The sequence below is a fragment of the Eretmochelys imbricata genome, chromosome 7 (genome assembly GCF_965152235.1).
Source record: "Eretmochelys imbricata isolate rEreImb1 chromosome 7, rEreImb1.hap1, whole genome shotgun sequence".
NCBI lineage: Eukaryota > Metazoa > Chordata > Testudines > Cheloniidae > Eretmochelys > Eretmochelys imbricata.
Genome location: NC_135578.1, coordinates 32,474,260 through 32,487,858, shown reverse-complemented (window position 1 = coordinate 32,487,858; position 13,599 = coordinate 32,474,260). Strand labels below are relative to the sequence as shown.

At 50.5% G+C, this 13,599-nt stretch overlaps 1 protein-coding gene across 1 annotated transcript in view; it reads right to left on the bottom strand.

Moving 5' to 3' along the window:
* CDC42BPG (CDC42 binding protein kinase gamma) overlaps positions 1-9,094 on the bottom strand; it is a 61,445-nt gene extending 52,351 nt beyond the window's left edge. Inside the window, exon 1 of the mRNA XM_077821257.1 lies at positions 8,938-9,094. Within this exon, the coding sequence (XP_077677383.1) occupies positions 8,938-9,094 (157 nt within the window). The remainder of the gene's footprint in view (positions 1-8,937) is intronic.
* Positions 9,095-13,599: the final 4,505 nt, after the last annotated feature.

Here is a 13,599-nt window from a genome sequence, read left to right as displayed (position 1 = left end):
TAGCCCCATCAGGCATTGGGATCTCAACCCAGAATTTCAATGGGCAGCGGAGACTGCGGGAACTGTGGGATAGCTACCCGCAGTGCAACACTCCGGAAGTCTATGCTTGCCTCGGTACTGTGGAAGCACTCCACCGAGTTAATGCACTTAGAGCATTTTCTGTCGGGACACACACACTCGAATATATAAAACCGACTTCTAAAAAAACGACTTCTACAAATTCGACCTAATTTCGTAGTGTAGACATACCCTAAGGCACGGGACACCTGCAGAACAGAGAAGGAAATTTTTTCTCCAGTGCACAACTGGCCAAATGTAGCTGGGATTTTCTCACCTTCCTCTGACAGATCAAAGATCAGCGACAGCTGGAGACGAGTCAAACTAGGGCACTGAGGTGGTCCAGAGAATTCACTGGCTTTGAGGCTTGGTGGTGGATCTTGCTCCTGTGCTCAGGTTCTAACCGATCAGCAGATTTTGGGTTGGGAAGGAATTTCTCCCACATCAGATTGGCAGGGACGCGGTGGGCAGGGTTTGTCTTTCTCTGCAGCATAGGGTGGGGGTCACCTGCTGGGCATCTGGACATGTCTCACCTCATTGAGCCCCTGCCATAACAGGGGCCTGAGACATTGGTGGTCTCTCCTGTTCTGGGCCCAGGGCTCACAAGAGGTCAGGTGCCCAAGGACTGAAATGAGTTAGTCTAACTAAAGTCATTGAGCTAAGTATAGAGGTAGCTGGGTGATGTTAAAAGGGCCTGAGATACACCCAAGATCAAACTCAATGACCTCATTTTCCCTTCTGGCCTTAAACTCTGTGAAAGAGCAACCACGCTAGGCGATGTCATGGTATGTCTCTCTCTCACACATACCCCCCCAGCCACCAGCGTGAAATCTGTGCGTAGGCCAGGCCTGAGCAATAAGATTGTACAACTAAGTTTTTCCTTTAGCCAATTGAAGGCTCCAGTCCTGTATGTGTTTAACGTAAAGCACAAGCCTCATCCCCTTGCTTCCCCTGCAACGACACCCCTCTTTCAGGGACCAGGCCTTCGATCCACAATGGCTTGGTAAACTAAGGGTACCATTCTCGACTGGGAGGGCAAATGGGCCCCAGTTCAACCCCCTCCCCCGGGGTTAAAGAACCAGCAGCTGGAGTGGAATTAAAATTCACACTGGGAATGCAGAAGCAAATTCTGTCTGTTGGATACCCAGGGAAAGGGGGATTCCCCAGTCACCTGCAGAGCTTTTAAATCAAGCCTCGAGGTTTTGTCCCTAACTTGATAGATCTGGGCCCCTCGCCAGCTTGTTGGTTCAACACAGGAAGCATCAGGTGTTCCAGCCAGGGTGATACATGAGGCCCAATTAGATTATAACAACCCCTTTCTGGACTGGAAGTTAATTAATTGTGAACTCTGCTTGGATTGGCAGCTCTCTGGGACAGGAAGTGCTTCTCGGTAGGAGGCTGCACAGAACCTAGCCCCATGGGGAAATACCTCTGTTGGCAGGCAGGTCTGGGCAGTGTGTAGTACAACAGGGACAGCCCCATGCTCTTAGTCAGCTGGAACAGGACATCTCTCCCCATCTCAGTGCAGGGGTCTAGGCAGCAACTGGCCCACCCCTGCTGTCTGCCCCCTCCCCCCCAATCTTCTGGGGCCTGAGGTAGTACTGGCCTACTCAGAAGAACAGCTGGTATCGAATGAGGTTGCTGTAGCTCAAAGCTGGGGTTGCAAAAGCTGTGAAGAATGTTTGGAAAATGTCAGCCATTTGCAGGGGAGAATTTAAGATGCCTGAGGAAGGAGGCAACTGGCCTGAAGCTTTCAGAAGACCTTGCTTTTGACTAACCTGAGGTTTTCCAAAAACGCAGTCGCACTCCTTTTAAAATAACTAAAAGTGTGCTAGGTTAGACTAAACATGTTGCTGGGCCAGAGCCAGACTAGTGTGAGCTCTTTGGGGCAGGGACCATCTTTTATTCGGTTTGTACAGCACCTAGCGGAATGGGTCTTGGTCCATGGCTAGGGCTGCTAGGTCTGACTGCAGCATGCATCAAGACAGAGCCATTATGGATAGAAATAGTTTTACAACTGGGAGGTGTTTTCACCACTTATCACACATCCCTTAAAGCCCCAGTGCTCATGCTGCTTCGCTTACAAAAAGGAAGGTGAAGGGGTGACTTGATCCCAGTCTAGCAGTACTGACATGAGGAATCCAAATTTGAAAGTGTGCTCCTCAATCTAGCAGACGAAGGTCGAACACAACCCAATGGCTGGAAGTGGAAGTGAGACAAATTCAGAATGAAACCAGGTGCCCATTTTAACAGACAGGATAATTAACCAAGGGCTGTGGTGGATTTACCATCACTGGCAATGTTTAAATCAAGACAAGATGTATTTCTAACAGAGCAGTCCTAGTTCAACCAGGAGTTATTTCAGAGACATCCTAGGGCCTGGGGTACACAGAAATCAGACTAGAAAACCACAATGAGCCCTTCTGGCCTTAAAAATCAGTCAGAAGTTATGCTTTTATTTTTGAATGGCATTATTTTGACCCAAAAAGTCAATAGCTTGATTATCTGCCTGCTTCTCATTTCCTCCAAGTGAGGCATTTTAGATGTCTGTTACAATTAAAGGACCCAGATCTATTGTTAGTTATAATTGTGTAATGTTGCAGCAACAGCAGTGTTCGTCTGTGGATCTCAAACCACTTCACAAAAGAATAACAGGTTGCCCATTTTACAGAGGATGAAACAGCAGCAGAGAAAGGGGCAACTGACTCACCCGAGGGCACCCAGCAGGCCATGGACTAGAACCCAGGACTTTGAGTCCCAGTCTAGTGCTTTATCCACTAGGCAACACTGCCTCTGGAAGCATAAAGCTGTTGCAACTCTATTAGGCTAGGCACCACACAAACAGAAAATGGCACCTTCCCCAAAGAACTTACAAACCAAGTGCTAACCTTCACGGTATTAAAGGGGTTTATTGTTTCTGAGGTGCTGAATTCTTAGAAACCCCATTGAAGGGATTCCAGAAATCAGGATATCTGAATGTTGCCAACACTAAGCATTCAAAACTGGGAGTCAGCCTGGCCCGAAACCATGACATTATCTTAAAGAATCATGCGATTAAAAAAAAAAAAAAAAAAAAAAAGAGTAATGAATGTTGGGTTCTTTTCGAATTTGTCTCCTGTGGGTTTTGAGCTTTAAAAAGGGGCACACTCTCTCCCCTCCCCTCCCCCCCCACCCCCCATCTCCTCACTCACAATCTGCAAAAATTAAGGTGAGTCTCACACGAGCTGGGGCTTTAAGGAACACATTAAATTCCACCAAAAATCGTAAGAGCTGTCCCTGCTGTAATTCACACACCTGTAATATAACAGCGCCTAGACCCCTTGACCAAAAACCAGCCCCACCATCATACCTGGCACTGGGCAGACATGTAGCAAGAGACAGGCCCTGCCCCAAAGAGCTCACAGTTTAAATAGACAGAGGGTGGGATGGGAAACAGACACCAAGAGGGGAAGGGACTTGCCCAGGGTCACACAGCAGGCCAGTGCAGAATTAGGAATGGAACTCACATGTCCTGTCCCTTGGCCACGTTTCTTATCAGGGTTCCCCTTTGGAGTGAGAATTATTCTTTCCTATACTCTGCACCACAGGAGCCACTGGCTGAAGTTCTATGGCCTGCGTTATCCAGCAGGCCAGATTCCCTAAGAGCCACCTCCTCCTCCTCCCCCCCATCTCATATGTTTTGAACAGCAGTGAGATTGTTAACAATGCTGACCTCTGAAGTACCATTGCTGGCCAACCGAGCTAGCAGGCAGTATCCAGAGCTATCGTTTCAGGCTCTCTGCCAACTCAGACTGCACCAGATCATATTTTCAAGGTTCTCTGTGCAACTGTAACTAGAGTAGCAAGAGGACACCATAGACAATAACCAGATCTGTCTACTCCCCCCACAGCTAGGCCTAGCGCACCCCTATGGGCATAATGTCTCCTTTAGGACACACCTGACTCAAGTCACAAAGCACTCCCCCAACCTACATAAATCCATTAAAAATCCCCAAAAAGCCCTGTCCTAGCAAGTGATGAATGGAAATTTTCCAAGTTTTGTATTAAAACAAAAACAAAAAACATGAACGTGAAGTGTTTTGCAAATTCACCCCAGGTTCGACTGTTTGTCACATTGCAGGCAGGGTCTCTGCCAGATCACCCAGCAGGCTGCTGGGGAGCCAGGTTTCCAGGCTCTGCAGTTCTGGGGCAGCCCCACCATCTGGACTGCCCCAGACTGGGGATACCTGGGCTTCCAGGCAATGGAGGGGGAAGCCTGAGGACCCCAATTCTAAACTGGGGCTCAGCTCCCACTAGGGAGCCTGGGAGCCCTTGCTCTAGCCAGGGCTTTCAGGCTCCCTCCTACTAGCCAGTGTCCTGGGGGCAGCTGGCTCCCCAGACAGCCCAGGGAACCAGCTGGCCTGGGAAGTCCTGGGGCCCCAGAACCATAGAAGATACACCTGGGAGTGGCAATCCCCAGGGTCCTCAGCAGCTGCTCACATGATTCAGGTCAGCTTCACCCAGGTCATTCAGTGGTGGAGAGTGAAACTGACAAGAATCACATCAGTTTCCCTTGAGCACCTGCTGGCATAGGTATTACCTTTTGGAAACACAGTGTTTAGGTATTTCTGAAATTAACATTTTCAGCAAGTCTGACATGTCCTGCAAACCAGAAATCCCATATTTCAGCTGGCTGTCGTGCTAGGGCAATGGTATTGCAAACGGGGTAGACACACTGTCACAGCCAGACATTAGGGCCTGATGTGGATCTCACTTTCACACAGGAGGAGGGCAAAGAGTCAGGCCTTCTCACTTTGAATCTCTCCCACATTTTTCCTTGTGAAGAAAGGACTTAACACAAAAACAAAGAACACGGAAGCAGGATCATTCCCCCCACCTCCAACCTTCATTCCTGCAGCATAAATCACTCCCAGCATGGAGAATACACGTAAGCAGTGGGAGTGGATGCAAACTCACACAGCACAGAGATTCCCGGTTTCCTGCAAAGCAGCTCTCAAGGGAGTGGAAGGAGAGAACACAGCACTTTACAATTAGCTAATGAAATATCACCCACCCTTTACAGCTGCTGAATGATCAGCCTTAGTTTTACAGGGGAGGGGCAGACCCAGGGGTTAGACCTGGGAAGATAGGTATTGCCAGACAGGATCAGAGCAGAGGGCTGTCTAACCCAGAACTTAGATCATCATAATTTGGGGACAGGAAGTTGTTGTTTAGTGCTTGTACTGTGCCTAGCACAGCAGAGCCCTTGCCCATGACTGGGACTTATAGGCACTATAGCAATACAAACAACCAGCAGCTAACGTTTCAGAGGAAGATGCAGAAATGCTGGAGTCAACCATTGTAGGATAATATATTCCTAATGAATGTCTCCTCCTGATCATGAATAACTAGAAGACGAGCTTAAACCTTGAAGTTTAATATCCTTGCCGAAGTTTGTTAACATTAGCTATAACTAGATATTCTTGTTATCCATAGAACCTGTCCAATCCCTTTTTGAAGTTTGGTAAATTCTTGGCCTCAGTGACTTCCTGTGGTAGCAAGTACCATAATCTAAAAGTAATACTCTATCCTTTGATCCATTGTGAGTTTCATAAAATCATAGAAATGTCAGGCTGGAAGGGACCTTGAGGGGTCATCAAGTCCAGCCCCCACACTGAGACAGGATCAAGCAAACCTAGACCATGCCTGACAGGTGTTTGTCACAACCAGTTCTTAACCTCCAGTGACGTGGATTCCACAACCTCCCCTTGAAGCCTGGTCCAGAGCTTAACTCATCTAAGAGTTAGAACATTTTTTCTATTTGACCTAAAATCTCCCTTGCTGCAGATTAAGCCTGTTCTCCATGTCCACGAAAGGTAGGACAAGAAATAATACATTAAGGGCTGTTTTAAAGAGGATGGTGAAGACTTATCAGGTCCCCACTAAGTCTCTTCTCAAGACTAAACACCCCAAGGTGTTTTTATTAAGCCTTTTCTCACAGGTCAGGTTTTCTAAAGACTTTTACCATTTTTGTTTCTCTCTTCTGGACTCTTGCCAGTTTATCCACATCTTTCCTGAAGCCTGGAACCCCAAACTGGACACAGCACACCAGCTGAGGAGACTTCCCCAGTGCCAAGCAGAGCAGGATAATGACCCCCCATGTCTTACATACAAGACTCCTGTTAATACACCCCAGAATAATATCAGCTTTTTTTAAATATATAAACACACACAACTGCACCACTGTTGGCTCATTCAATTTGTGATCCACTATGACCCCCAGATTCTTTTCCTGCAGTACCACTGTCTAGCCAGCTATTTCCCATTTTATAGCTGTGCATTTGATTTTTTTCCTTTCTCAAAGCGTAGTGCTTTGCACTTGTCTTACTGCTACCTTCAGATTTCACTGTGGGCCCTTATTCTTGTGCCATGAGGCCAGGAGATCCTGATCTCCCATCTCCCGCCATTTATTCGTTGATAGACTTATCTCAGGAGGCTTGGTCTGTAGTGCAAGAGCAGCCATCCTCCGCTGGAGTGAGCATGGAACTACAACGCACCCTTTTTACTAGGGCCTACAGGCTGCAGCCAGCCTTGGGGCCAGATCCACAGCTGGTGCAAATGAATGTACCCCTGTGGGCTTCAGAGATTGGCAGCAGGTGGCAGGACACAAAGAGACCCCAAGCAATAGCGATACTGCGGCCAACCCATTACAATAGATGTACAAATGACTGCAGCGCTTTGGTTCTGAGACTTGGCAGCATCCCTCCCCTGTCCTATTTCCCATTGTGTTTAGGCCAAGCGTTGGGGCAGGGACCTTCCTTTGTCGACAAAACAGCTTGAAATGGCCACTTAGTTATTTGGGGGCTGCCCAACTGGACGCGCCTTAAATGGACCCCTTCCGTCAGGCTCCTTTAAGGAATGTCTGTCTGTGCACCCCGAAATCCTTATGCACTTCAGAAAATTTGAGCCCTCCCATCATTTGATCTGTATCTGGAGCATGAGAGGGACCAGTCTGCTGGGAGCCAAAAGACTGGTGGCGATAGGCCAAGCAGGAAATTTACAAGCTTTTTACAGGCTCTGGTATCAAATGTGTAGGTTTCCTTCTGTGAGAGAGGTGGCCAGATGCTACAGCAAAGGGTCCATGAGAATACAGCTGGAAGATTAGAAGGCAGAATTCTGTATTTTTAAATAAAGGCAGCAGGTAGATTTTTGAGCACTTACAAAAACTGGCTGTTAAACAGCAAGAATGTCTCAGCCTGAACTAAAATGGAGTTCCTGCCACACTATGACAAGGATATTCATAGATTCAGGCCAGAAGGGACCATTGAGTCTGACCACCTGTATAATATAGGCCAGGGAATACCACAGCAGTTAACCCTGTACCAAGCCCCATCACTTGTGTTTTTCTTAGAGATCTACTCTAGGAATGATTTTGGGGCTGTTCTCTGGCCTGTGCTATCTATACAGGAGGCCAGACCAGATGACCACAATGGTCCCTTTAGGCCATGGAATCAATGGACCTACATTTGATTGAAGCACCTTCTAGCCGGGCAGCCAGTCTGGAGTTGGCGACATCAAGAATCCCTCCTCCACCCTTTGCTTTCAGAGTTTGGTCCCTGAGAAACATTGGAGCCTTATTTCTAACTTGAATGTTTCTGACTTTAATTTCCAGCTGTTGGTTCTTATTCTACCATTCTCCACTAGCTTAAAGAGCCTTTTAGTACCTACTGTTTCCTCTCTCTGAAGATACTGGTACACTGATCAAACCACCTCTCAATCCATCACCATCCTCCAAAACAGTGCCACACATCTGGTGCTGATGGGTGTGCGGTTAAGGTACCGGAGACCTTAGTTCTATCCCCAGCTCTGCCACTGACTCTTGGTCTCACCATGAGCAACACACTACAGTCTCTCTGCCTCCATTTGCCCTGTTTGTAAGTGGTTCGCTAGCCAATAGATGTTTTGAGGATAAACCAGCCAGATCAAGAGGCTCCGATACTGTAGTGACAAGGGCCCTGCCAGGCTGGGGTGGCACAGGGCAATTGACCAGAACTGCTAGTTCAGAGTAAGAGTCAACTATTCCACAGTAACTATTGTGCTTTAAATTCACACCCTACCTTACTCCAGAATAGCTTCCTTGGATTGACAAGCCCCAAGCACCTAGTAGTGATCCAGACTCAAGCCAACTGCTTGCGGGGGGCCTGCGTGACATGAGTTTTCCAAGTCTCAGGCTAGTCCCTAGTGGGTCATTTCATGTCCCCCTCCCCAAATAAAATAAAATAAAAAATAAATAAATAAAAGCAGCTACTTTTGCAATCAGCACAGACCAGAGGGAGGAAGGAAGCATTGCAGGGAGCGGTGTGTGTTTGTTGCTCACACCTCTGTTTCCTCCTCCTGCCCCTTAGTGAACAGGGGTAGGGGGCACTCAGATGAGCACATTACACCCCTGCTGCACACAAAAAGTAAGGGGGCACTCAAGTACAGCCACTCCTGCCTTGCCCCAATCCACCACAGGGATACCCATTACACAAGGTGGGGGCACCCCTAGCCATCACATATGGTGCGGGGGGAAGTCCTCTCCCCTTTCTGACTTTCCAGTATCCCACCCTGCATTGCAGAGTGCTGGAGGCAGTATATCCTGCAATTGCACCCCAGGGTCAGCTCTCCCCTTGCACAGGGTTGGGGGCCCTTTGTCCCATTGCACCCTGGGGGTAGCCCCCCCTTCCTACAGCTCCCCTCTAATTGCACAGGGCCGGGGGTGGGGCTTACAGGACAGGCTTCTTTCCTTCACTGCAAGGAGCTAAAGGGGCAGCCTCCCCTATCACCTGGGACTGTAGGGGCAGGAGGCCCCCCTCCTTTCCCAGCCCCCACTGCACTGCGCTCTGGGGGCAGGAGACTCACCCCACTCCAGGAACTGCTGCACGCTGCGCTCCCGCCGCAGGGGGGCGCCGCTGCACTCCCGGTACAGGCACAGCAGCACGTCCAGCAGCGACTCGAGCCCGGGCCCCTGCAGCAGCTCCCGCAGGCCGGCCAGGCGCCGCTCCGCCGGGCTGCACATGCTGCCCCACTCCGGCCGCTCCAGCCTCGCTGCCTGCCTGCCCTTCCCCACTCCCCGCAGCCCGGGCCCCGGCCCCGCCCCTGCCGGCCGGCCCCCAATGGGGAGGGAGCTACCGACACCTGGGCCAGGTGGGGAAGGGGCGGGGCCAGCTGTGCCAGATGTGCTCTGACAGCTCCACGCCCCCCCGAGGCTGGGGAAAGACAGGAGAAGGAATGGAGAGGGACAGACGGATGTGTAGGGAGGCGGACGGACAGACAGGAGCCGGGCGGGGGTGGGGTGGGAAGAGGAGAGAAAGGTGTGCATGGGGAGGAATGGACAGATGGATGGCAGGAGAGAGGGGCGCACGTGCAGAGGGATGGATAGATGGAAGAGGGCAATGGAAACTAGAGGGGGTGGGCAGGGGGATGGCTGGAGAGCCAAAGCTGCGAACAGGGAGAGGCTCAGGGAAGCCTGGCTCAAGAGAGGGATGAAGAGGTGAGGGGGAGCGACAGCCAGCCAGGGCTAGGGGTGGATGGACAGACAGGAGAGCCCCTGGAGGGAGAAAGGAAAAGACAGAGGAGGAGAGAGATTAAGATTAGAATGAAAAAGAGGAAGATGGCAGGAGCGAGGTATGGCATATGCTTGTTCTCCCCACCTCTGCTCTGCCATGGAGGAGCCAGCCCACCCCCCCGCCCACGAGGGCCAGGCTGAGATAGACCCCCGCCTCCCGGGGAACCCAGATGAGACCCAGCAAATTCATCTCACACTAGGTCAGGAAGCACTGAAAGAAACTGGTGTTGGACTGTGACCAGTCTGGGGCTGGGAGCAAAGTGGAGGGTCTCAGGCAGACCCCTCTCAGCTCCCCACCCGGGCAAGGGGCAGACAGCTGTTCAGCTATTAAGGCCAATGCAGCCCTCTCTAGCCCCTATCCTGCTACTGCTAGTGGCCACAGTGTGTTCTCAACCCACAGCCCACCATGGGCTGCTTGTGACCCAATCAGCACACATTTGTGGCCCATGTGACATCCTCAGGGCCATACAGATTAAAACAGAAACCTGCGTATGTGGCTCACAATGGTAAATAGGCAGAGAAACACTGGCCTAGAGGCACCAACTGGCACTTAGTGCCCCACCGTGGCATGTACATTATCATCAAGGCAGCATCTAAAGAACCCTAACTCAGATCAGTGCCCCAAGCATGCCATTCGAGCTCGCAGTCTGAACAGACGAAAGGTGGGAGAAGAAATAGCCATTGTATGGCGGGGGAAGGGATGGAGAGAGGGACTCATTTGAGTTCTCTCAGGGCATCTGGGGCAGAGCCAGGAATAGAACCCAGGTGTCCTAGGTTCCAATCTCTTGCACTAGCTCCTAGGCTCCATTTTATATTATGAAAGCACTTAGAAGCCACAACAGAGACTAGGGCCCCTCAGGGTGCCAAGTGCTGCATAGTCTGCTCTCCCCAACCTGACTGGGGTCCCCCATCACACCAAGCTGCATAGGCCCAATAGCAGTGAGATTTCCTTACACACAGGCCATGGCAGGGATATGGGGTGGGGAGGTGGAAAAGCTTACATGAAGCAGCACTACCCCCTGCTGGATGACTGAATTAAAGGCAGGTTATTGGATTAAGACCAAGCTAACCCAAGGAAGCTCAAGGGTCTACTCCAAGCCCAGACTCCATCCCCCTCCCAACTGGCAATTTGAGGAAGTGAGAGAGACTTCTCCCTGCCATCAGGGCACCACAGCAGAAAGCGACCAATGAACGCTGTGCCCAGTCATTAGGAGACAGGGCATGATGCTAGAGCAGCACCAACTGATACCATTCCCACGCAGCTCATCTGACCCAAAACTCTGTCTGGGAAGGCTCTACAGCGAGGTGGCAAAGTCTCCTCCTAGTGAAAGCAGTGGGCTGGCAGTCAGGACTCTGGGTTCTATTCCTTCTTTCACCAGACACTGGCGCTTGTCTTCAGGCAAGCCACTCTCACTGCTGCCATTGATAATTATACTTACTCACCTCACAGCAGATGCTGCAAAGCTAGATCTAATGACTGGGACACCCCTCACACACACCAGTGCTAGGCTTCCCTACAAAGGCCTAAGGAGGATAGACATAAGGTCAGCAAAAAAAACCACCAATCAGGGACTCAGTTCAGCTGACAGTAGGTGGTGACAGTCAGCAGCAGGGAAGGGGTTAAAACTTAAAAGCACATATTAGAATCTCTTATCCTACAGCAACTCACTAGCAGTTTTGGATTGTAGAAGCAATCCAGCCTTGAGCAGGGAAACCCCCCCCCCCCCAAATTACCAGACTAGAGAATACATGGGGAATTCTGGCCTAGGAAGTGACCTCACCAAATTAGTGAAAATACCTCATTCTAAGAGTTTCCACTCTGCATAAAATTCCACTGTTACAAAACTTCCCCCATTCCAAAGTGGGGCAAAAAAGCTGAAATTTCAGAAAGTTTCCCACAAAATGGATATTTGATTCAGGACCATCACCATGTGTTTCATCTCAAAAGTAAAAGGACTTTTTGACTAATACACATACAGTACTGCCTGTTGAAAATTACAGTAGAATCTATTTAAAATACTAAAGTCTAAACCCAATTAGAATGTGGGGGTCTCCATGAGTTTGACTCTCCCCCCATCCCTCCACTTCAACAGTTGGTGAAACAGACATTTCCACAAAGCATTTTGATTAACCTGCACTTGCATGGAAACCTTGAGAACATCAAATGGCCAAGAGGGGAGAGATCATGCTCTCCCATCTTCCTCTGCTCTCTAGGCCTGTCCCCACCACAGACTCCCAGTGGGTGCAGTACAAGCAAGCCCTTTTATTTTCAACAGGAGGGCCCAATCCTGGATTCTACCCTCCTTCAGTTGAAAAGCCCCCAGTGAGTCAGAGTGGACCTCTAAACCCTGCAAAGTGTGGCATTTCACACATCCCCCACCCACAGTTGTTCAGGGCTGCTGGTGCCAAACTACCCCCACCCCACCCCCAATATCAGGCCCTAAAGCCATAATTCCCTGCAGACAAGTGGCAGCTGCATTTCAGCAAAAAAAGGGGCACATAGACCCTTCCACCTGAACACCAGCATCCAGGGCTGCATGCCAAAGATGGCATGACTTGGATTCTGCAGCTCTTAAAGGAGTAAGCTTTGACCCAGTCTCCACCCTCTTGGATACTGGCTGTACAGGGCTTCTGGAACAGCTGTGCAGTACCCATTCCACCCAGCAGAGGGCAGCAGCATCCCACCCTCCCCCCATTTACTGTGTTCCATGCAGCAGGATCCAGTCTCATTACATGCAGCCTCCACCCCCTATTTGTTCCCACATTCCACCCAGCAAAGGGCAGCTGCATCTTGCCCCTCCCCAAAACTCACCCAGAGTCTCAACATTGATGCCACTGCCCCCCGCAACAGCTGTGCGCCAGTCTCCTCCCCCCCACCCCAGCCCATTACTATTGCAGCCAGCAGCAGGTAGCCCATTCCCTCCCAGCGGGCAGCAGCTTCTCCCCCTCTGCCATGTGCCCCATTTCCCCCCCCCCCCCGCCCCCGCATGCAGACTCTCACCTTAAGTAGGTGTGGATCCTTTCCCTCTGATAGGAGGAAACTTTGCTCTCTCCCCAGGAAAAGTGAGACACTACCCCCACTGCATAGCAGCCCCTCCTCCCCACACACACAACCTGCCAGCCACCTGTTAGAATGGACAATTGGTAACAACAGGAGCTAGGTGTTGAGAAGGGATCAACACTCTGGGACTGGGCCCAGGGAAGCCTACTGAGTAGGATGCAGAACAGATCTCATAGGAAAATCCCAGCCCCTCCACCAGCTAGGAAGGGAGGGAAGCTGTGGGATAGGAAGGGCATATGCACACAGGCACTTGATCATGCCAGGAAGTAAGAAGATGCCCTGGCACAAGCCCTGAAGGTCAGGAGCATCAGCAGCTTCCTCCTGTAGGTAGACAACAGCTACTGTTTGCTTGCAAACAGACACTGCCTAAAGTCTGTCCCTCCCGAAACAACCCAGGCTCCTGTACTCCTACCCCTCAACGCCACAACTGTGCCGGAGCCTGCTCCTCAGCAGATCCTGCTCTTGTCTGATCAAGTTTCCCCACACTTGAATTCTTCCCTCCATCTCTGTGCTGTATCCTCTTCCCCACTCCCCTTACTGCTCTCACCCAGTGGAATCTTCACCCCACTACAGGGGCTGGAACATGGTACAACAGCTGCATTCAGGAGCAGAGTTAACTGTACTTAAGGAGTGATGCACATTTCTCCCTGGGGTACATTGCACAAGGGAGAGGCAAGGTAGCCTTGTGATTAAAGGCCCTAGACTGGCAGGCCAGAGAACTTGGTTCAAAATCCCAGCTTCCTTCAGGCAAGCCTGGCTCAGTTTCTCCCTCCCCCCCCAAATCTGTAAAGTGGGTGAAGGAATAATCCTCCTTCCCTTGTATTTAGGCTGCAAGTAGCATCTCAGCAGTTAAGGTATCAGACGCAGGACACACTGGTTCTATTCCCAGCTCTGC